Source organism: Sus scrofa, chromosome 2 (genome assembly GCF_054392235.1).
Source record: "Sus scrofa isolate SSC_HxYL_T2T_F1_AM1 chromosome 2, Sscrofa_HxYL_maternal_Yorkshire_Landrace_v2.0, whole genome shotgun sequence".
NCBI classification, from domain to species: domain Eukaryota; kingdom Metazoa; phylum Chordata; class Mammalia; order Artiodactyla; family Suidae; genus Sus; species Sus scrofa.
In genome coordinates, this window is record NC_139384.1 from 32,824,019 (window position 1) to 32,848,131 (window position 24,113).

At 36.1% G+C, this 24,113-nt stretch overlaps 1 protein-coding gene across 15 annotated transcripts in view; it reads left to right on the plus strand.

The window, feature by feature from the left end:
* Window positions 1-24,113, plus strand: part of DCDC1 (doublecortin domain containing 1) — a 489,423-nt gene that overhangs the window by 314,599 nt on the left and 150,711 nt on the right. For all 15 annotated transcript variants that reach the window (XR_014837084.1, XM_021085287.2, XM_021085290.2 and 12 more), the window contains one exon: window positions 22,921-23,044. Coding sequence is in view for 14 of the 15 variants with exons in the window: in XM_021085287.2 (XP_020940946.2) it covers window positions 22,921-23,044 (124 nt within the window). In the remaining variant the exon portion in view is untranslated. The remainder of the gene's footprint in view (window positions 1-22,920; window positions 23,045-24,113) is intronic.

The following is a 24,113-nucleotide window of genomic DNA, read 5'->3' on the forward strand; positions in this document are numbered from 1 at the left end:
CCTGATAACTTAGTTAAGGTGGTGTCTGCCAAACTTCTCCACTGTGAAGTTACTATTTTTCCCTTCTCAGATTGTATTTGTTAAAAGTATAAATAGTTCAGCCCACACTCAAGGCAAAGGGAATTAAACTGTCTCTTGGAGGGAGTAGTAAAAATTCTGTAGATATAGTTAAAACACTACAATAATTTTGAGAATAGATATCTTGAGACTTTTCAAATATCAAGTTTCTCCTAGGTTTTGCTCACTAATTTAGTATTTATCTGTGGATTTTGCCTTTTGAAGCTATTACTATGATGTTCTAATAGGGATTTTTACTACCCTAGTTTTTCTACATTTTGTTCATTGGAATTGTCTTGTAAGGGAGGTTAACCCATTCTCTTCCATTTTCTTAATTATTTAGCCTCTTAATCATATTCCTAATGTGTCATGGATATTTATTTTATTCTTTGGGTAATAGTCCTTCACTATCATTATTTTTGCCCAAATTGTTCATTCTAGCCATTGTGAACTCTTGTGAACTCCTGAGTCCTTTTGACATGTACTATATATTCCTCCCTTCTTTTAAACTCTTACTTTCTGACAGTACAAGATGCTTGGGAATCATCTTGTGTGTCCTCTGCCTCACACATAGAATTGGTCATTTTTATTGGAGAAAGCTATTTAGAAATGAAGGTCTGGGTGCTAAGTGTGCTTATTCCTATTGGGTTGTATTTCTCTTAAGCCCTCTCAGAAGACAGATCTGGGAAATATATGTATATATACTATCTTGGTAAACATGTGGGTTTATATTTATTCCTGTGTCTGTGTAGCTGTACATATAGTCAAATAAACATGAGTTCACACTGATCTGTTTGATCCAATCCAGTACTACAGGTTTCATTCTGACATTCCTATCTTGGTTATCTGTAAATTTATTTGAAACTTTTTTCTTTGACAATAAGAAACCTGGTTCCTATCATGTATAATATATTGTCTTATTTGTTCAACTTTAACATATACTAAGAGGGTCAGAATTACTAAATTTTGCTGCTATGTGAAACAAATTTAATAAGTAGAGTGCAATGTTTGTGTGTATTTCTTTTTGTCAATAGTCTTCCACTATCTAGACAAATGCTTATTTTCCAGTTATTTAGGTCATTTCCTTTCTTTCCCACCCTGTCCATGAGGTTGTGTTATACATTTGTAATGGGGTTAGATTGATTTACTACAATCTGTATTCCATCCTGATTCTCCCAAACCCTAGTTGGCTTTATTTTGTATGTTTAGTTTTTAATTTTGTGAACGTTAAAAATTACTCTTTCGGAGTTCTTATTGTGGCTCATCGGAAATGAATCTGACTAGCACCCATGAGGATGCAGGTTCCAATCCCTGGCCTTGCTCAGTGGGTCAATGATCTGGCGCTGCCATGAGCTGTGGTGTAGGTTGCAGAAGTGGCTCAGATCTGGCGTTGCTGCAGCTGTGGTGTGGGCCGGCAGCTACAGCTCCAATTCGACCCCTAGCTTGGGAACCTCCATATGCCACGGGTGCAACCCTAAAAAGACAAAAAAAAAAAAAATTACTCTTTCTAGTGTATGGTTGTATAGGTTTTGACAAATGCACAGAATCATGTACTTACCATCCCAGTACCGTTAAGAATCACTTGGTAAGTATTCATAATCAGTCCCTCCCCTCAGCCCCATTCCCACACAACTAGATCACTTTTATGCCTTACAGCTTTGCCTTTTCAATAATGTCATGTAATTGGAATAGAAAGCCTTTTAAATCTGGCTTTTTTCACACAGCAAAATGCATTCAAGATTCACTCAAGCTGCTGTTGCAAGAACAACAGTGTTACTGTGTATTGCTAAGCAGCATGTCATTGTATGGATATACCAGAGTGTATGTATTCACCTGTTGAAAGACATCTATCTTGTGTGTTTCCAGTTTGGGGTAATTGTGAATAAAGCTGCTATGCACATTTACTTACACATCTTTGTGTGAACATAAGTTTTCCATTCACTTGGGAAAATACCTAGTAGTGTGATTGGTCACATATTAAGTGTCTATAAATATCTGTCAAACTATTTTCCAAAGTGGCTACACCATTTTGCATTCCCATAAAAAATTGAGCGAGTGTTCCTGTTGCTCTGTATCTCTAACAGCACTTGGCATTTCAGAGTTTTTTTGTTTGTTTGTTCTGTTTTGTTTTGATTAAGCCATTCTAATAGGTATGTAGTGGTATTTCACAAGGGTTTTAATTTGCATTTTCTTAAATGACTATGCTTTTATACCATCTACATGTCTTTAGGTGAAGTGTCTGTTCAGCTCATTTGATCTTTTAAAAACTGAGTTGTTTCTTTTCTTGTTACTGACTTTTAAGATTTCTTTATATAGTCTGTGTACTATATAGTCTGTGTACTATGATACTATAATTTATCATATTTATGATTTACAAATATTTTCTCCAGGTCTGTGTCTTCACTTCTCATTCTATTAAATGTATTTTCACATAGGAAAAGTTTTAAAATTTGATAAATATAATTTATAATTTTTTATTTTTTGAATTGTGCCTTTGGTGATGTATTACAGTCAATTTCTTTTGTTTTTTTAAAGAGGTTTACATTTCACCTTTGGTCTGTGATCCATTTTGAATTAATTTTCATGTAAGGTATGAGCTATTAACCAAGGGGGTTTTGGGTTTACTTCATATGAATGTCTAATTTTTCCAGCATTATTTGTTGAAAGATTATCTTTTCTCCATTGAATTGCCTTCCAACCTTTGCCAAAAACCAGTTGACAGTGATTGTGTGGTCTATTTTTGGTTTCTCTATTCTGTTTTATTGATTTATATTTCTATCTTTTCACTAATACCCTACTAATATTATTATATGGCTCTATAGTGAGACTTTGAAATTGGATAGAGTGTGTCCTCCAACATTCTTCTTTTTCAGAATTATTTTGGACATTATAGTTCCTTAGAAATTTCATAGAAATTTCATTTTATCATTTTATTTTATTTTATTTTATTTTATTTTATTTTATTTTATTTTATTTTATTTCATTTTATTTTATTTATTTTATTTTTGTCTTTTTAGGGCTGCATTCACAGCATATGGAAGTTCCCAGGCTAGAGGTCTAATCGGAACTGTAGCTGGCCAGCCTACGCCAGAGCATTAGCAACATGGGATCTAAGCCGTGTCTGCAACCTACACCACAGCTCACGGCAACACCAGATCCTCAACCCACTGAGTGAGGCCAGGGATTGAACCTGCGTCCTCATGGATGCCAGTCAGATTTGTTTCTGCCAAGCTATAACAGGAACTCCGACATTTAACATCTTAAAACTACTGTTTTAAAATTCATGAATACGGTGTATCATTTATTTATACACATGATTTTTTTATTGGTGTTTTGTAACTCTTAACACATAGATACTGAACACATTTGTAAAAGATTTATGCATAAGTATTTTATATTAATATTTCATGTCATTGCAAATGTGTCATTTTAAAATTTAGTTTCAAATGCAAATTGTTAGTTGCTAGTACATAGGAATGTAATTGACTTTTATCTTTTGATCTTTATTTTACAACTTTGTTAAACTCTCTTACTTGTCCTAGTTGTTGTTTGCTTTGTTGTTGATTCTTTGGGATTTTCTGCATAGACAATCATGCTACCTGTGAATTGGGACTGTTTGATTTCTTCTTTTCCAATCTGTTTGCCTTTTATTTCTTCTTTTCCCCCTCTTAGGGCACTGGCAGTTAAATAGAACTAGTAAGAGATTTTTACCTTATTCTTGATTTTATTGGGGGGGGGCGATCATTCAGTCTCTTACCATTGAGTATGATGTTAATGACAGGGTTTTTTGTAGATGCTCTTATGAGGGTTCAGAAGTTCCATTCTATTCTTAGTTTGCTGTGAATTTTTATCATGAAGGCATTGAGAATTTTATTGAAAAAAAATTTCTCTACCTACTGGGAAGATCATATGATTTTTCTTATTTAGTTAATATGGCAAGTTACACTGACTGATTTTCAAATGGTGAACAGATTCCTATGATGAATTCCTATGATGAAACTCACTTGGTTATGTTCTATTTCATCCTTTTCTAAAAATATTGCTGGATCCAATTTGATAATATTCTGTTGAGGATTTTCTACATCTTTGTCATGGGAAATAATGATCTATAGTTTCTATTTTAGATAGCTCTTTGAGTTTAGAATTGGAATAATGCAACCTCATAAAGCAAGCTTGGAAATACTCGTTTCTCTTCTATTTTTCCATAAAAAAATATATTGCATTCATGATATTATTTCTTCCTCAAATATTTGGTAGAATTCAGCATATTTTGGAAAAGTAATTTGATATAATTTTTTAACGTGGAATTCCATTTCATTTTTTAATTAAATAAAGCAAAGTTAGGGAGTTCCCATTGTGGCTCAGTGGTAACAAACCTGAATAGTATCCATGAGGATGTGGGTTTGATCCCTAGCCTAGTTCAGTGGGTTAAGGAGCCAACGTTGCCATGAGCTGTGGTATAGAATGCAGATGTGGCTTGGATCCCATGTTGCTATGGCTGTGGTGTAGGCCTACAGCTACAGCTCCAGTTTAACCCCTAGCCTGAGAACTTCCATGTGCTGTGGGTGTGGCCCTAAAAAGACAAAAAAATAAAAACAATAAATAAAGCTTAGTTAGTTTTCAGAAAATTTAAATCTACTCTGTGATTAATTTAAAATCAAAGTTAACTTAGTTCATTTAGAATCTATTACCAAATATGGAAACTGGATTGTGTTCACCATGATTTGCGTATTATGCTGTGGGATGAAATTCCGTACTCAACTTGTTAGAATATAACACATAATTTTTTTTCTTTAATTTATTTTAGATTCTTTATATCAAGACTAATATTTAATATTGACAATCAGGAGCTAGTAACTTCCCCTGAAATATTACATACTATCTTACAAAATACCTAGAACTAGGTGCCCAACTTTTGGGATTTTTAGTCTTCTTTGTGATCAAAAAATTTCATTCTTCCTTCAGCTTTGTGTCTCTCAGTACCATTATGGCCTGTCCATGTAACTTACAGTGTACCCTATGAGGCCTGCTGAAGGTTTGACTCAACAATCACCATGGTGATGGGAGCAAGAGCAAGGCTATTGGGGCATCGGTTGTTACTGAGTCATATTTCGGAGGCAGTTTCTTTCTCAGAGAATGCTGCAGCCTGCTTTGGAGATCTGCCTTGAATAGTTTGAGTCTGAAAAGTTGAGTTGGTATCCATCTTTGGTAGAGCTATCTCAGTGAATCTGGGTTTAAAGGATTCTTTGGTGGTCAGATCTTCCATTCAGTTGCAGAAAGATTACCCTGTTGAGCAGCCTGTCTTGGTTTGTCTTCAGTCATTATTTGTTCACCCTAAGGGGTTAGCCTTTAGCCAGACTGGTATCATTTCAGGGCCTTAAGTAGCATTAAGAATTATAAGTTTAATATATGGATAAATTTTTATTTTAAAAAGGAGTGAATTTCTTTTAAAATAATTTTATGTTCCTCATTTTTTAGTTAGCATATATTCCAATGAAACCTTATAGAAATAAGCATAATTTTATTTATGTCTTTCCTATGGTAACCTTAAGAGAGAGCATTTTATACCTTATTTTATATATTTGTATATTTCTTTCTTAGAAAACTTGAGGCAAGGAGCAGATCCCTTTCATCTTTGTTTTTCCTAACAATAAACACTTGTAGTTACCAAGTAATGCTTGTTGAATGAATAATAAACATGTAGATGAAGTACATGGTTTTCTCCTTTTATCCTTAATTTCCGTTTTTAGCAAGTTGAATTTTTTTTCCAAAAAAGGTTATAAGGACTTGTTATTTTCTTTTTCTAATGCTATGTATATCTTAGAGAATACAATTTACCACCCACTTTATTTAGAAAAAAATGCACTTGTATGTTTATTGGTAAAATCTTTCTTAAAAAAAACCTCTTTTGATGTCATGCATACCACTTATCTCCAGAGTATATATTTTTTCAAACTGGAGAAAACACAGGAAATGAGGAAAAGAAGAGATTGGGTGTGCAGGTATGCACATCCAGTTTAGTTGGGTTTAGAATGACAGCAGATCCTAGCAGAGTGGCAGGTCCTGAATGAATGTCCCATCTAAAGCTTCCTAATCCAGGCTGTCCTGATCCAGCAACCACTGAATTTCCCTTCACATTGCTTAAGAGCCTTACTGATTTTTACCAGCAATCCAATCCAGTCTTTAGCATCAGACATTTAGAATCTTGACATTTTGCTTATTCAGAGTGTCCACCAAGCCCAGTGACCTTGCACGGGACCCCTTTGTCTCCGTGTGGGTTCCTTTCTGCAGCTACACTTCTTCCCAGGTGTCAGGCCTCCCTTCTCCTCAAAACAGCCCTCTCATGCTACTCCCTCCTGTCTGCCCTGGAGGTCCTGGGTTCTCATTACAGCCGAGCACCTGCTGCTTCAGCCGGCCTCCTCATGGTTCCCAGGGATGTCCCTTAGCCCTCCCCCCACAAGCCCATTTGTCAACTGCAGCACTCTCTGGCAGCACCTATTTTTATGCTAGCAATATTACAGCTTTCTCACATCAGCTTCTCTTTGTAACTCTCACTTAAATGTGGCTGTATTATCCTAGGAAGCTTCCCACCCCAGAATTATTTTGGAATGGCATAATTTCAAGTCTACTGGCCTGGAAAATGTCACAAGAATGGGAAATTCTCACCCATGTTACTTGCTCAAACGTAAGTCTGCTTCACTGCACTTGCGTGATTAACGTTAGTGAAACTGTCTATTTGTGGCATGTCTTTACTCTTTAAATACAATTCCACTGTGTAAATAGCTTAATACAGTTAATAGGAAGAAAATAAACATAGAATTGTATTATAAGAACACATGTGCTTTATTACTAGTGGAATTTGAATGTCCTCAGACTTCATTAACCTGAGGTATAAATAAGGTCACACTGCAAATGGCCATGTTTCCTGGCTAACAGCCCCCACAACTAACTGGAGCACCTTAGCCCTTCTAGCTCTTCTTTCCTATGTCTCCCTGATTATTCCTGAGCTTCTCCTCAGGGTTTCATATATATATTTATGGATAGTCTCCTTATCTCTCATATTCTTTGGCTGTAATATCCTTATTGAGAACACACACCCCACGAGAAAGATCTTACCTGTACTACAGATGCATCCTTGACCACGTGGCCTCACCGCTCCTGGGAGCATCTTCCAGTGCATCTCGACACCACATATACATCAAGATGCCAAAAAGTGCTGGGTCCCCTTCAGTCTGCACAGTGATGACACCAGGTTTTGCTCCTGGGTGAATATGAATTTAAATGAGACCTCACAGGAATAAGAATGATTTTGTCTTTGTCTGTCTTAAAGTACCTGAGGCATCTTACATGGCATACACACATTTGACTACATGCATAAGTTCTGCCATAGTTGGCACATCAGCTCTTGGATGCCCTTTGTCACTAGAGTCTGAAGCAACATTAATGGTGCCTTATATTTTTACATCTCTTGAGAAGTCATTTCCTCCAGGTTTCCAAGTCTCTTTCTTGGTAGACTTTGGGGCCGGCTGGAGTAAAGATGTATCATTCTTCAATTCTGCATTTCAAGTGTCTTGGGCTCAGACATGTGCGCGCACATGCACAAACACAACTTTTCACTCCCCAGCTCTCCAAACCAAAATATAAGTCTTCCTCTGACCTCCTCTTCCCCCCATTCACATCAGCTTTTAGTAGCCTGAGAGGTTTCTAGCCCATCATTGCATAAGAACAATCATAAGTTGGTTTTATTTTTGGCACCTCATAACACTTGTTTTAAAAAAATGGCTACCTAGATAAGGGTGTGAGAAATACCTTTCTTTACTAATTTCTGACTCCTTCTAGAATTCTTTACCTTAAGATACATAAGATTCACAATTATTGACAAGATGTGTTGTGATTTGTTTCCTGTGTGAAGTTTTAAGGTTTGGGAAGAAGAATCTAAAAATTGGGCTTTGCCTTTGAATTAGGGAGTTAGAGGCTCCTTCCTTGGGATCATTACCAAAGAATGATTGTTCAAATGGAAGGAGGAGGAGGAGGGGTCATCTAATTTCCTAAAAAAGACCGTGGCCAAGGTTAAATGTGTGGGCTGTGAGACCCTGAGACCTTCACCAGGAGCTCTGGATTCCAGCTCTACTCCTTTTAGGACCAACTTCATTTCCTCCCTAAGTTTGTGAGTTGTCAAACCTAAAGATTTTCTCCTTCTCCATTCTCTCGTCCCATTGTCCCCAAATGTACTCAGTTGACACATGTGGAAGCAGCTCCCCCTGTCATTTGAGAGGTGCCAATTTACTTCTGTGAGAGACAGGCTGGTTTTCACATTACACTGGCAACTATCCTGCACTTTAAAAAAACAGTTGTATAGTTGCCAGCTGACCTGCTTTCAACCAAACATCTGCTGCCTAAAGTCAGGGATAGAGTTTGTAAATCATTAGGGATTGAGAGTAGCTCTTCACCCACCTTTGTTTAAGAAAGTGAAATGTCCAGACTCCAAACTACGTGAATTACTTCCACTTCTGATGGAATGAGAGCAGATGATGTTCTGTGCTGGCTAGTTTAAACCAAGATCAGACTAGATGGATGTGTGTGTACATCAAGAGTTGTACAAATCTGGTTATTCTTTTTTTTTTTCTCATCAGTTGTTCACCGGGCAAAAAGTAGTGGGTTTTTTTTGTTTGTTTTTTTTTGGGGGGGGGCGAGAGAAACACCTGTATTTCTCAGGTTATTTTTCAAGTCACACAGTGAGAAGACAAAACAGGAATCTTTTCTTTTTTTGGTGGAATATAGTATTGAGTGGCGTATTTTTGTTGGTGAGGGAGAGAGGAGACCCATGACACAGTTCCATAAACATGCCCAAACACACACACACACACACACACACACACACACACACACAGAGACACCTCACGTGGAGTGGCTGTAACTATGGATTTAGATATCTTTATTTCTGTCTTTGTGAAATAAACTCTAAAAACCATGGAATAAACTCCATTTATTTTTGCTCTTTTTACCTCCTCACCTGTACGCTGCACAGTAATTTAGCTCCCCAGGACAGCTTTTAAGATTCTAATCTTGTTCCTGTCCAGCACTTTTCTCACAGCAGTAAGGAAAGGATTGGCATTCCTCCACTATTGTATATAAAGGAGAATCCGTTCTTGGAAATAAGAGCATTGTTTATGTTGAAATTCCCTTAGCTTAGCTGAACCTTCGATTATATCACCCATTCAGATAACCAGATTTTTACCCCCTGCAGTCTGTTTCCATTCTCAGAGAATTGGCAACAATTTATTTCTGCTCTGGCAATGATTTTCGTGAGCAAGAGAGAAAGAGATATCTGGGAAGACTTTGATAACTGAGTCATGTATGTAGAACTCTAAGCACACTTTTAAAAGGTACATGTGAGAAAATACAGCTTTTGCTAAAATATAGCAAATGGAACTTCGTTATTGCTGAGGTGGCATTCGTAAGCTATGACTATTTATATGAATCGTACTGTTAACTTGATTCCAGGTATCATGGAAACCATCTTTATTTGTAGCTTATAAATCTGAAGAATATTATAATTTGTAAAACTCCAACATGATTTTAAAATTTGTAATGGGCCCCAAGTGCAAACTAAATAATTCCATTTGCTGAATTTAGAAATAGATTGTATAGACCTGAAAGTGGTTTGTCAGTTTTATGCAGCATAATATTGATGGCATAAACCCCTATCACAAACTAAGATTTGTCATTTAATTCTGTGACATTTTGTTTCCCCTATACATTTACTCTGTTTATTAGACACTTTCATCCAGAAGCAATAGAAAGTTGGCAAAGACATGTAATGGTCAGTATATTTTGATAAATGAGAAATGCTTCTGATTTCACATTCAGAAATTGGGGAAATATTGCTTCATGTGCTGTCGTTCCCCTGCTGAATATTTACAAAGACCAGAGCATATTCAAAGCAAAGGCAATTTTTTATTTTGTTAAGTTCTGTGTTTATGGCGTTGTGTACAAAATGCACATAAAAGGCATTTTCTTATCTATTCCTGTTATATTAGAGAAGTTCATGCCCCGCTCTTAGCATTTTCCAACACAGCTGTAGAGTAGTTTAAAGCCTATTTTTTAAATAAGTGATGCTCAATTTGTCTTTGATGATCCGGATGATTCAGGTGAGATGGGAGCACGGTCGGGCCCTTATTTGCATAAAAATTAATCACAGAAAAATGTAAATTGATAAAATTTTGCCTGGCTTTTTCCCCCTATTTGAGAACCCGTGGATGGCTCCCAGAAGCAATCATCTCAGTATGGGGCCGCATTGGATGCTGTACAAATGATCACATTTGTGTTGAATACTCACTCATTTAAATGTCAGCACTGATGGGGCGGTACATCAGTAGAAAAACTGAAAAATAAATACACAGCAGCTGAAGACTATCAAATCCGTGGGCACTCTTTAGAGATATATGATCTAATGTGAAAAAATTGCAGATTAATTATCCTTTTTGCAAAATGGTAATTGTTTTAGTATCACACCAGAAAAAAATCTGCAATTTATTTGGAATCAAACAAAAAACAGTAATGTTAAATACGTCATTACATCATTGTGTTTATTAGAAGCCTGCAATTAATTCCTAAGGCTCCTTAGGTCTTTAAAGCTGCATAAAATGAAACAAAAGAATGTTGCTATTAATTTCCAAACAAATGCTTATCTTTCAAATCAGTCTGATTTGTGTGAAAAAGGAGGTGATGTTATGAAGTTTGGTGGATATTGCGTATTGATTTCATTGTGCTGCTGACAACATCTGATAATGTCTTCACAGATCCTGTTAAAGTTATAATGTTAAAATTTGAAGCGTTTTGTTCAGTGGCTTGTAACTTTACCTCACTGTTGAAGAAGTTGTGAAGTATATTCTTAACAAAAGATGCTTTAAGAAAAACAGCAGCAAAACTAATCATGGAAGAAATAGAAACTATTTGTGAGACCTCCCAAATAGAAATTCTTTGGACTGCTTTTAGTGCACCATTAACTTACATGAGTTTTCACACATGTAATTTATATGAATGTTTGGGAACCAGAGTGTATATTTAGCTATTTTAGGGAAAATAAAATCTTAAAGCTTTCTTAAATAAAAACAGGTATAAGTGCTGTCATTTTCACTCCAAAAGATGAGTGGAAGGCATTATTATTATTATTAATTTTTTTACACTTTATACAGTCATTTATCTGTGTTTCTGGGTAGCCCTCCTTGAGCTACTTTGGTGTCCTTAGCCCACTATTTATAAGCAACATTCTATTACAGATGGAGATTAGGTTCTTCCTTATTCTATAACTTTAGCATAGATTTAAATGATTGAAACATTGAACATATCTTCATTAGAAGACAAAGTTAAAGCATAGCCTTTCCACCTACTGACTTATAAAACTCCCACTGAGTTAATGTTACATTAACCAAAATCGATAGTGGCAACAAAATAAAAATATTTTGAGATGGTTGAAATCTACTGTTATTACTACAGTTGCTTACTAGCTAGCTTAGAAATAGCCTTTAAAATTTAAATTGACCCACACTTAGAGACAATGCCTGTTTTTGAGATTAAATATAATTTGTCATATAGTGAAAATAGCTAACACTTTGGGTCACACACCATTTATGTCTTTAACAATAACATAACATTTAACCCTTCCAGAGTGCTGACTGTGGGCTGGACATTGTTCTGTTCCTTTGCAAATAATGGTGTGTTTAATCCTCACAGCAACTCTCTGAAGTAGGCATCTTTTTATCCCAAGAGTAACATGTCCAATGTCACTCTGCTAGTCAGAAGCTAAGCCTTCTGGGCTTAATCCTAGGGGTGTGACATCAGACATGCTCTCAACTCCTCTGCTCTGCCAACAAGTGCCTGGTGAGTACCTCTAGGTGCCAGGTTCTGCTGCCAAGTGCAGTCTTGGCAAGAGAAAAAATGCTTTATTTTTGTGACTTTCGAACTTTATTCTTTTTTTTTCCTTGGCTGCCCTTGTGGCATGTGGAGGTTCCCAGGCCAGGGACTGAACTCAAGCCACAGCTATGACAATGCTGATCCTTAACCTGCTGAGCCACCAGGGAACTCCAGAACTTTATTATAATCAAAATTGTCTTATTAGAGTAAAATTAGACCTTTGGTCACTTTAAGATCATGAGATACAAAAGGTCACCATTGTTCAGGACAATATTTTTACTGTTGCAATGAATCATTAAAGGCACTAAAGGAAGTTCTTGTCCACTTTAACAGCCTTGGCTATTGTCAGAGTCTCTAGGAAAGTCAATGGGCATCCCTTCATTTTTCTTTCTCTGGTATAGTCATTGTTTCATGTTACGGAGTTATTTTCATTCGTTTATCCATCCATGCAATTATCCATGCATCCACCCACCCATTCATCCATCCATTTATTCACCCTAGCCTCCTCTTTAACTTGCAGGTTTAGGATACAATTTTTTTTATAAAATAGACACTCCCTGCTCATGGCCTACCCCTCTTCTCTTCATAGCTCCAGCTGTATCTAACACTTAATGGCACCCAAAACATCTAGGTAGCCACACCATTCCCCATGTCCAATGTCTGCTCCACCGCAAGCAGAGCAGTCTCTTGACCACCTTTCAGCACTAGGGGCTGCATGCCCGCAGAGGGGTTGGAATTCAGATAGAGAGCTGGGATGTAGGCTGTTTCAGTCCCTGGGAGCAAGTTTGGGGCTCTTTGGCTAGCGAATCCTGAGGTCTCAGAGAACTGCCTGGAAGTGAGGAGGAGGCACAGGGATCCAGGTGGACCCCTCTCCCTGGCTCCGTGTACTCCTCACCCACTGAATGAAACAGGAGGAGGGCGAATGCAAGGACCACTGGTTGCCCACCTCTACAGTTAGTACAGGACCACTGGTTGCCCACTGACTGTTTATTCAGTGCAGGCTCTGTGCTAGATGCTGTTCTAGACATTAGGGATGCTCTGAAACAAAACAGGCAAAGTCCCCATGACACTATTTCTTATACACCAAATTTGATGCTACTCACAGTATCACACTGTGACAAATACAGGATTGTTCACACATGTGTTTATTACAAGTTTCCTCTGTATAATGCACTGAATTAGAAGGACAATATAGAAGACATCTTTCGAGACGTTCAGAGACTGGTAAGTCACTATTGCTTCTTGTCTCTCAGAGAAAACTCACTTTTTCTGTCAAAGAACAGAGAGAGGGCTACATCCTGATTTTAACAGATCACTCAACAAACACTTATGAGCACCTCCTTTATGACAGTCAACACTTGAACTGAATTGTTAAAATTACTGCATGAACTAGGTTACTTTCTGGATAGTCATGGCTCTTTATGGCTAAAAGTATGTTTTCCCACATGGGCTATGTGATTCACCGAGCTGTAGGGATCTGAATTTCCTACAGGTTCTTCCTATGGCCAGCTAGGTAAGTCTTACTGGACCTTATTTCCCTCAATGAGAAATGATAGCTTAAATAAAGTAGCCCACAAATTCTTTTCAGATCCAAGAAAAGGACCATTTGGACTTGAAGGCTGGTAAGGGCAAGTGTTCCCTATCCAACCTTGGTCACAATAATAAGAAAGAAAACATTAAAAAGCAGTTGGTGAGATGTGTTGGACATTCCATTAGCGTGTGCTGACTCATTCATTATTTCACCACACTTAAAGGGTAATTCAGAAGTACAAGATTTATACAATGTCCCATCAGTTATTTGAGGATGTCTGGGTGGATCAGCTAACCCTATTAATAAATATCCACTGGTTTTAATGCTTTTACTGTGGCCTAATTTGGAAAGTGATTTGTATTCAGGTGCTTCTCCACAGTCACTCGCAGGCTGCCTGGGAGCCTGGGCTCAGAACATAGAGGCCACACCAGGGTCTTAGAGCAATCACAGTCATTATGTTGGAAGGAAAGGAGAGATGGGAAGAAATAAAAGGAAAAGAAAGGATCAATTGAGTTTCTGTCCAGCATTGGCCCACAAGGATCCTTTAACACAATTTTGTTTGTGACTCTTAACATTTAAACATTTGCCACTTAGAAAATGTAGTAAGTTGTGAGAATTTAGTCTCTAATGAGGGCATTTTATGGATGATTAATATTTTTGTTGTATGGTAGTCAAATATAGACCCATTTAGGCAATTGAGGTCATTTATGTGGCAGAGATGTGCCTAATCTTCTTGCTTCTTACATCATTCTTTAAATTCCCAACAGAATTCTTTGCTTCAGCTCATGAACTATTCTGTCTTATGGAGTCAGTTCAAATTGTTCATCCCCCATTGATCTCCTCCTATTCTCAAAATCCGACAAACCGTCTGTGTCTCACATCTTATTACTTTCTCCTATGCTATGTTGCAGTGCTGTGCTGTGGAACACTTCAAATGTGGCTAGTGTGATTGAGGAAAACATTTTTTGTTCCATTTAATTTTAGTTCATTCAAGCTTATATTTAAAGAGCCCCATGTGGCTAGCGGCTACCATGTTGAATAGCACAGCTATACTGTATCATACCTCACTATGTATATCCTGTCTTTCCTTTCAAGTAGGGAGTTCAAGCATTAATTTTTATACTTCATTTTAAATTCCTACAATACTTAGCCCAGGATTATGTATATGCATTGTTCACAGGCACTTGATGACTATGCTTGTGTTTTAAAAGATCATAAAGAATGAATTACCTTCAAATATAGGGAGGTGGAAACTCAATTTTTTTTTGGCTGTTCCCCTGGCAGGCAGAAGTTCTGGGATCAGGGATTGAACCCCCAGCATAGCAGCAACAATGCTGGATCCTTAACCCATTGAGCCACCAAGAAACTCCCCGGAACCCCCCCCCTTTTTTTTTGGTCATGCCCACAGCATGTGAAAGTTCCCAAGCCAGGAATCAAACCCATACCACAGCAGTGACCCAAGCTGCTGCAGTGACAATGCCAGATCCTTAACCTGTGCCACTAAGGAACTCCAGGAAACTCTTAATTTAAAAATCACTTAACTCTAGGGAGTTCCCATTGTGGCACAGTGGAAACAAATCCAACTAGTATCCATGAGGATGCAGGTTTGATTCCTGGCCTCACTCAGTGGAGTGGGGATCCAGCATTGCCACGATCTGTGGTGTAGGTAGCAGACATGGCTTGGATCCTGCGTTGCTGTGCCGGTGGCTGTGGTGTAGGCCAGCAGCTGTAGCTCCAAGTTGACCCCTAGCCTGAGAACTTCCATATGCCATAGGTGTGACCTAAAAAAGTTAAAAAAAAAAAAAGTCACTCCAACTCCAAAGTAGATAACTGTTTCCACCTAGCTTTACTTTCCTATTCATATAAGAAATATTATTGAGTGTATCCTGTATCTCCTGTGTTTCAGATGCTGTGCTAGATTTGCAACAACCACCTGCAAGGTGATCAGGATCTCTGTCTTCACAGACCTTGCAACCTAAGAAAATTAAGCAAATGATTGCTGGTTATGTTTCAGTGGTACTTGTTAAAAAAGATCCAGTACACAAAAGCACTGAATCCGGATAGGTCTGAGAAGGTTAGATGAAGATTCATGTCAGAATAGCTAGATGACCTCCAATTAACCTGGATGCACATATAACTATTAGAGGATTAATTTTTATTTCAGTCACTTCCCAAATCAGAATTAAGCAATTTTAAATGCTGTAGCCCAAACCATAGATACTGGCCTAATGACTTTACTTACAAGAAGGAATTCTGATCAACACCACCCTTATAGAAAACAATATGACAATATGCATCAAGAATTTTAAATGTTAGAAGTATCAAGATAGTGGAGGAGTGAAATGTGGTACTCAGCTTCTCTCGTAAACACACCAGAAAAAAAAAAATCTACATGTAGAGTGATTCTCACAGAATAGCTACTGAACACTAGCAGAAGAACTTAAACCTCCAAAAAGGGCAACAAACCCTCCACATAACTGGGTAGAACAAAAGAAAAAAAATTTTTAATGTTAATATTCTTTGATTTAGCAATTATATTTCTAAACATCTAGCTTAAGGAAATAGTCCTAAATATGGAGGGGAAAACAAATATATTCATTTAAATGTTTTATATAGATGTGAAAATTAGAAACATCCTAAATAGTAATAAGGAATAGTTAAGAAATCTAAGTTATATTTTTTATGAACTTGGATGTAGTTACTGATGATGGTGGTTATGAAAAACATGATGATAATGAAAAACATAAATGTTATAAACTAATTTTGAAATAGAGAAGACAGAATTTTAACTGTAGTTTGATTACAATTTTATACTTTTTTGAACAAAAGGAAATTAAAGAAAACCACCCAACAATCTATGGTAAAGATGACTAGCTGGAGAGAAATACTCAAAAATGAATTGTGAAATCTCTATTTTTGCATTAAGAAGCTTATTCTAAAACATAGAAGCAATTAGTGTTGATCTCTTTTTTTTATTTTGAACATTATGGTGTTAGTTTCCCCATGCCTGCTCTAACCACAACCATGACCACAAAGTTGGTTTAAGACAGTAAGAATTTATTCTCGAAAAATCCTGAAATCCAGAAATCTGAAATCAGTATCACTGGGCCCAAATCCATATGTCAGCAGAGGCGCACCACCTCCAGAGTCTCTAGAAGAAAATCTGTTCTTTGTCTCATCCAGCTTCTGTTGGCTGCTGGTGTTCCTTGGTTTGTAGCCTCATCATTCCAGTCTCTGTTTCCCCGGTCACAATGTCTTCTCTTCTATGGGGTTAGAGTTTCCCCTGCCTCTCTTACAATGACAGCCCACTCAGATAATTCAGGGTCATCTCCCACGTGCCCATGTGCCCATGTGCCCATCTACAGATCTATTATCACTGAAGGAAGGGAGAATTGATTTGGGGAATTACTGTTTCTTCCTAATAGAAATAAATAGAGGCAATCAAGAGCCTTAAATGGTGAAGCACTTTGCTTTAAGCAAAAGAGTGGACTAGACATAACTGAGACTGGGAAACAAAAATCAGTAGACATGAATCACTGTCTTCTAGCTAGAACTCTGTGTCTTTAAAAATCATGTATATTAGAGTTACTATATAACACCAAAAGATTGTATTCTTTTTCCATCTCTTGAACTGGAATTTTTCTTCTTTCCTCTTATCATAACAGACTCTTTATTATCCATGTCTACAAAATCCATGCATCCTTTTCAAGGACTTTTCCCCTACCCTGACTGTTTCTTTCCATAATATGAAGCTCATAGTACTTTCTTTCCATTAGGTCTACCTCTTGTAACTTTAATTCTAAGTCCATTTCCCCCCATTACATATTGTCTTATATTGTTTTCAAAAACTTTCCTAGGTATATAATTTTCACTTCTTCCTAAAATGCTGTAATTTTCCCAAGGGCAGAAGCCCTCTCAAACTTCTTTTGCATTCCTGTAGTGCCTAGCATAGCGCAGGGAAGAGGGAGCAGGTACTCAATAGACAGTGATTAATTTGTTTTATTTGCACAAGAATCGATACAGAAACTACAAGTGGTAGATAGCCCCCAAATCTCAGATACCAAAGCTAACTTATCAAGCCCAGGTAGTTGATAAACAGATTTAAGAATTTAAAGATCACGTGGGGTTCTACCATAGGCAAGTATTTTGCAGGAAGAATGGGTTTTTTTGGTTTACTTGATAGAGATTTTACTTGATAGTTGCAAAGAGAGCTTTGGTTTTGCACAACTATGAAACTCTCTGACTATGGGAGGTAATACATTTTTAGTGCTGAATATAGGTTACTTCTGTGTATCCAGAAACTAAATAACAAGGAAGCTCAACCAACTAGTAAAACAAAACAAAATAAAGCAGGTCAAAGACTTTTTTTTTTTGGAATAGATTGCAGGAGGTGTCAGATATGACTTTATATCCATTTATTTTTCTAGATTAAATACATATATATTCCTGGCAATTAACAATGTACTTTGGAATTGTAGGTTTCCACCCTATTACATAAATGATGTTTTAAAAACATCAGTGTAAAAAAAAAAAAAAAAAAAGGGTGAACTTTAGGAGTTCCCGTCGTGGCGCAGTGGTTAACGAATCCGACTAGGAACCATGAGGTTGCGGGTTCGGTCCCTGACCTTGCTCAGTGGGTTGACGATCTGGCGTTGCCGTGAGCTGTGGTGTAGGTTGCAGACGCGGCTCGGATCCTGCGTTGCTGTGGATCCGGCGTAGGCTGGAGGCTACAGCTCCAATTCGACCCCTAGCATGGGAACCTGCATATGCCGCGGGAGCGGCCCAAGAAATAGCAAATAAATAAATAAATAAATAAATAAATAAATAAAAATAAAAACATCAGTGTAATTTTTAGTGTTTTCAGTTTTGTGTTGTGATGGTTTCTCATTCCTAAAAATTCCCAGTATGTAAGATGGAAACATGATCATTGCTTTTCCCTCTTAGCCCTTAGTTGCCATTAAAATTCGGTCTCTGTCTTAAATAATTTTCTAGTTATGAAAGTAATGTAAAGAGATGGGGCAAATGGGAATATATAAAACAGAAGAACAAATTTCAAATGTATTTATTAGTTTGTACGAAATATTCCAGGAAAAAGGAGAATAATGTTTAATATGCAAAAGTTACTTTATCTTTGTAAATTTTGGCTTATAGTTAATAACTGCAGTTTTCAGTGCCTTATGCCTGTTAGCATAAAGTTTTTAAATATTTTAATCTTAAAAAGTAATTTTCATAAACTATTAAATTTAGTTTTAATTCAGCATAAATTTCATATTGATACAATGGTACTAGTAAAAGTCTGGAGACTGGTATCAGATTCAAGCTTCCAGGTTAAAAACCTTTTAACCTTTACAGAGTGTTTAAGATTAGGTTGTGTATGTAGTTCCTGATTTCAAATGATTTTTTTTCCCCATCTAGAGGACTAAACTCTTAGAAAGCTTGAAAGCAGTTCAAATCTATGGGAACTTGTTGGGCTATTGTTAAATCCCAACAAAGTAGACAATTGTTGTTCTTCTTATCATTTTTGCAATCTGCCCATTTCTTTCTCCTATCCTTTTCTTTTTTTCAGAGTACCTAATATTACTCCTGTCAACTGATTTCTATCAAGATCAATATATGAATTATGTAATTGCTTTGCATGAATAATGTGCTTTCACTGTTTTAGAGGAACCATGCAATTTCACATTAATTATAGATGAATTCTAAGCGTTCTAATATTCTGGCTGAGATAACCTTAAAAACAGAAAAATGACCAGTTAAATAAATAAATAGGTCCTGGTGTAAAGCAATGAGTTACAGTTTATTTGACGGTTGTGGGATGTGAATCTGATCATTTTTTAATGCATGCTTGTTAAAGATTCAATTAAGTTGGAATTTTCCAGAGTATTTATAGTTTACTGTATCAGATCCAAATTATACATTATATCTTATTTTATTACTATGTTCATTGCATTGTTGAAAACAATATGATTGTGTCCTGATAAACTATGAAAAAAAGACTATTTCTCTTCAACTGAGACACATTTAGTTTTGTTTTTATTTTACATTGATTTCCAAGAATGCAAAATAATACCTCTCTGTCACAGTATGTACAATCCTGCACAATTTCTCATAGCCTGCCACAATGCTAAAGTTCTGTCAAAGGCATTAGACTCCAAAAACATTATCTAGAGTGTTTTTGTTTCCCATTCCTTTATAAGATTGATCAAGCATTCTGGTGGAGTCAGGACTCCACTAATCAGACTTAAATTGTTATGATCAATTCTGGACTATGTTTTTAAGGGAAGAGGTATATATCTGTCAGCTATAATTTTGAGGAATGAGCCTACGTTTTTTATTTTTTAGGTTTATACAAATCCAGGAGGACATTTTAACCTTGGTCATATTTCTATCTATGGAGGTAGATACTCATGAAATATCGTAGATAGATTTTTTTTACCTTTAATGCAAAGGCAGGGTTAATAAAGATACTGTTTCAAATAAACTTGCCTTTAAACCTTATTTGTCTCCCTTTATAGGTGGTGTGTATGTGTGTTTTCAAGTAAGTTCTTTCAAAACATGAGATGTTTTGTTTTATATAACGTTTCTATTATAAATGGCAATTGTTTAAGAAAACCCTCTTCCATACTAAGGAGAAGATTGGAAAATATTAAGTTCTCAGAGGGGCAAGAGAAAGGCTTCCTACAAGCATTTCACGAATCATTGTCTCCACCTAGTGCTGACTTCTAGGAATTAAGATTCCAGAGTCCTTACAGATGCAGTAAAGTTCTAATTTATGTTATGCACATGTACGGTCATTATAGCTAGGCCTGCTAGTTCCATTACAGTTAAGGATCTGTCAGCTCTTCATTTATAAAACATAATATTAAGAAGTCTATTGCCTTTACATAAAAGCTCACGCTGTGCCAGAACTCTGCAGTTGAATGGCCTTTGCTCTATGTGAATGTTTATTAATAGTGTAAGTTGAACTTGACCAGCTCCTTCTATAGACGGCCTGATGGGCTGAAGTTATATAGGCTCTTCAATCAGAAGGATTAATCTTTTCATCAACAACCCGTCCTTTACCTTACAGAAGTCGCCATATTGCATCAAACGAATGGACATCTAAAAACTCAATTGATGTAGCAGGATTTTCATAGGATATACTTCCCACCCTCAGGCACACAAAAGGAGACTAAAAATTTCGGCTGCTAGTGAGAACAAAGCAGGCAAGTGTGGTTTCATGGAAATCAAGTGAGATTAAGTCAAGAAAGTGCTTTAAGGAGAGAAAGATCATATTGGACACTGCTGTTAGTTCAGTTCTGCCTTGAGAAATGACCTTTGACATTAGTGATGTTAAAAACCCTAAAGAGGCAGTTTCATTGGAGTTTTAGAGATGAAAATCTGACTAGAATTGGTTTAAGAGGAAAAAAAGAGGAGGAAAAGAGAAGATGAGACCTTTAGGAAATTTTCTGTAAAGGGACACAAAGAAATAAGGCAATACCTGGAATTAGATGTAGGCTATTAAGTTCTTTTCTTTTTTTTGTCAAGGTATCCAGCTGTCAGACATTATAAAGATGGCATGACCAGAAAGGCAGGAAAACTAATAGTTCAGGGTAGGAACACAGTCCTAAATGAAAGAGGATAAGCATCTAGACACAAGCAGAAGAGTTGTGCTCAGATCAGAGCAGGGACATCTCTAAGGCAGTGAGAGGTCAAGTCTAAGTTGATAAAGAGCAAGGCTTTCTTGCCATCACCACCTCTTAGTATTTGGGGCCCCCAAGCTTCCAGCAGGCATATGGGAAACCTGGATCCTTGAACACCGGGTTGAATACTGCAGATGGTTCTGATGAGGTCAGGTAAGCACAGAAAACTTTCAGATTCAGACGACCCTCACGTGTGCTGGAAAATTATGGGTGATAGGCTGCTCCTCTAGTCTCTTTTATTGATCAGTGACTTATTATATTAATAAATGTCCATCATTTCATTTTGAGGCTATTACTTAGCTGTAGTGATTATTCTCTTGCCATAATGTTAAATTTTATTGGCTAATATTGATTTAGGAATTTTACATCTTTAATTTTAAGTAAGATTGTCGATTTACTTCTTAAATTAACACTGACTGACTTTATCATGAAGCTTATCTCCCATTCACGGAATGAATTTTCTATATCTTTATGGTTTAGAATGTTTTATATAGTATGAAAATGATCTGTTCCTTGCCCTGTGAAATTATATGAGCAAGAGCATATTTTCTGTCTCAAATCTTTGAGGTTTTTTTTAAAAAAACATTTCATCAGAAGTTTTATGTTTATTAACATATATGTGCATAATATATTCTTGTAATCTTTATCTGCTAAATATTTAGCTCACTCTTTCTATTTGGCTTGTATTTTTTAAAATCTAAATTTATTTGCTTGACATCTGCTATTTTACTTTTTATTTCAAAAATGTTTCTGTGAATCATTCTACTAATAATCTATTTCCTAATTATTTATTTATATTTGAATTTTATTATTTCCTTTCATCTGCTTTCCATGGCGTATATTTAAAATAAATTGAGTTGAATGCTTTATTAATTTTCCTTCTCTATTTAGCTCAATAAATATTTAACAGTGTGAACTTATATTTGAATATATATGCTAATATATTCTTAAGTTTTCTTGATTATTATCCTCGTTGCTTGCCAAATAGGTATTGATCATGTTATTTTTTTTCCCTATCTGGCATAATGGTATTTTGGGAGAGAGAATGTGTTTTTAAAATAATCTTGGGGGTGAAATTGTAAATTTCAAACTTTATATCTAATTTTATTCTGTCCTTTGCCACAAAGTGTAGCTTGTTCAATTTTCATTTTAAAACTCTATTCTTTACTTTGTTAGACTGTGGCAGATATTACAAATGTTTCAAGAATTGTTGAGGAAGACACATTTTCTGTTAATAGGCTAAAATGCGTAGAAGTAAATGGTCACACTTACATTGACTAATTTTAGCTGTCAGATATTTTGGGTCCTTATTTGTTACTTTAAAAAATTTTGCCTGGTGGTTCATAATCTACTCGTGGTGTAATAACGTCTCCCACAAAGATTGTGTCTATGTTGTTTTCTCTTTGGATGTCTAAAAAGTTTTGCTCAATTATTTTTCTATGTTAGTATTGTTATTTATGTCATTATTATTATAAATTGACTCTGTTATTCTGCTCTGCCTTTTGCCTCAAATTCCACTGTCAATTATAACATTGCCACTTTTTCCCAATTTTTTTAAAAAATGTATTTTCATTAAAAATTACTTTTATTTATATCTCTGTACACAGTAAATTATCATATTTTGGTTTTTAATTCAAGCTGAATTTTTCCATACTTAATAAGAAGTACTCAGTGAATATTTCAAAGTGATATGTTACCTTGCTCAATTCATTTTTTGTCTTTTATTTTGTTTAGGTGGTCCATAAAACATGAAGGGACTGGTAAGCCAGGCCAGTGGAAACATTCCAGAGTTGAAAATCCTCTCTGGAATAAGCTTACTTACATGTGGCCAGTCCTTCCCAGCGGTCAACTTAATGAGGTTTGTACTGCTTAGTATGAAACACTGTTGTTGAAACTTATTTTAAGACTCAGTATATAGTCAGTATGTTTGAAAAGTTCCATGCAGTTTTTGATTTGCAGTTGTTAGGTACAAGTGATCAATTGATTCTGTTGTTCTGTTCACTAATTAGAAAGATGCATTTAAGTCATCCATTATGGAATGGATATGGAATTTATTTCTTCTTGTAGTCCATCACATTTTACTTTATATACTTTGAAGTTCAGCTCTTAGACACACATATGTTCAGAAATGTTATATCACCCTGGTGAACTGAACTTTGTGCATTATATAGACTCTCTCTAGCTCTTGTAAAATTTTCAGTTATCCAGTACTAATAAAAAATATCTCATCTTTTTGGTTGTTGTTATCATTTGCCTTGCATATCTTCTTTCATTCCTTTAACCTTTTTTTTTTTTTTTTCCTTTTTTAGGGCCACACCTGCAGCATATGGAGGTTCCCAGGCTAGGTGTTGAGTAAGAGCTGTAGCTGCCAGCCTACACCACAGCTACAGCAACATGGGATCCGAGTCATGTCTGTAACCTGCACCATAGCTCATGGCAATGCTGGATTCTTAACCCACTGAGCTAGGCCAGATATCGAACCTGCATCCTCATGTATACTAGTAAGATTCGTTTCCACTGAGCCACTATGGGAACTCCCCTTTTACTTTTTATATTAGTGTATCCTTCTGTTTTAGGGGACCTCTCCAGTAATTAGCATGTAGCACGTTTTTAAAAATGGTCTGATAATCTTTATCTCTCTGTATTTATTGTAATGATGTATATTTGTATTATCATCTGCTTTTTCTCTGCTTCATTTTTCTATTCTTTTAGATTACTTTTTTCCTCATATTTTCCCACCTGCTAGATTGGAAATTACCATTTTTTTTACTCTGAACATTTTATCTTGCATATGTCAATGATCACAGTCTAAAATTAAGTATATTTACTCTTCTTTCAAATAATTGAGAACATTAGAATACCTTAACATCAATTGTTTGATTTGTAACTTATACACTATGATTGTCATCTATTTTAATTTTATCTTT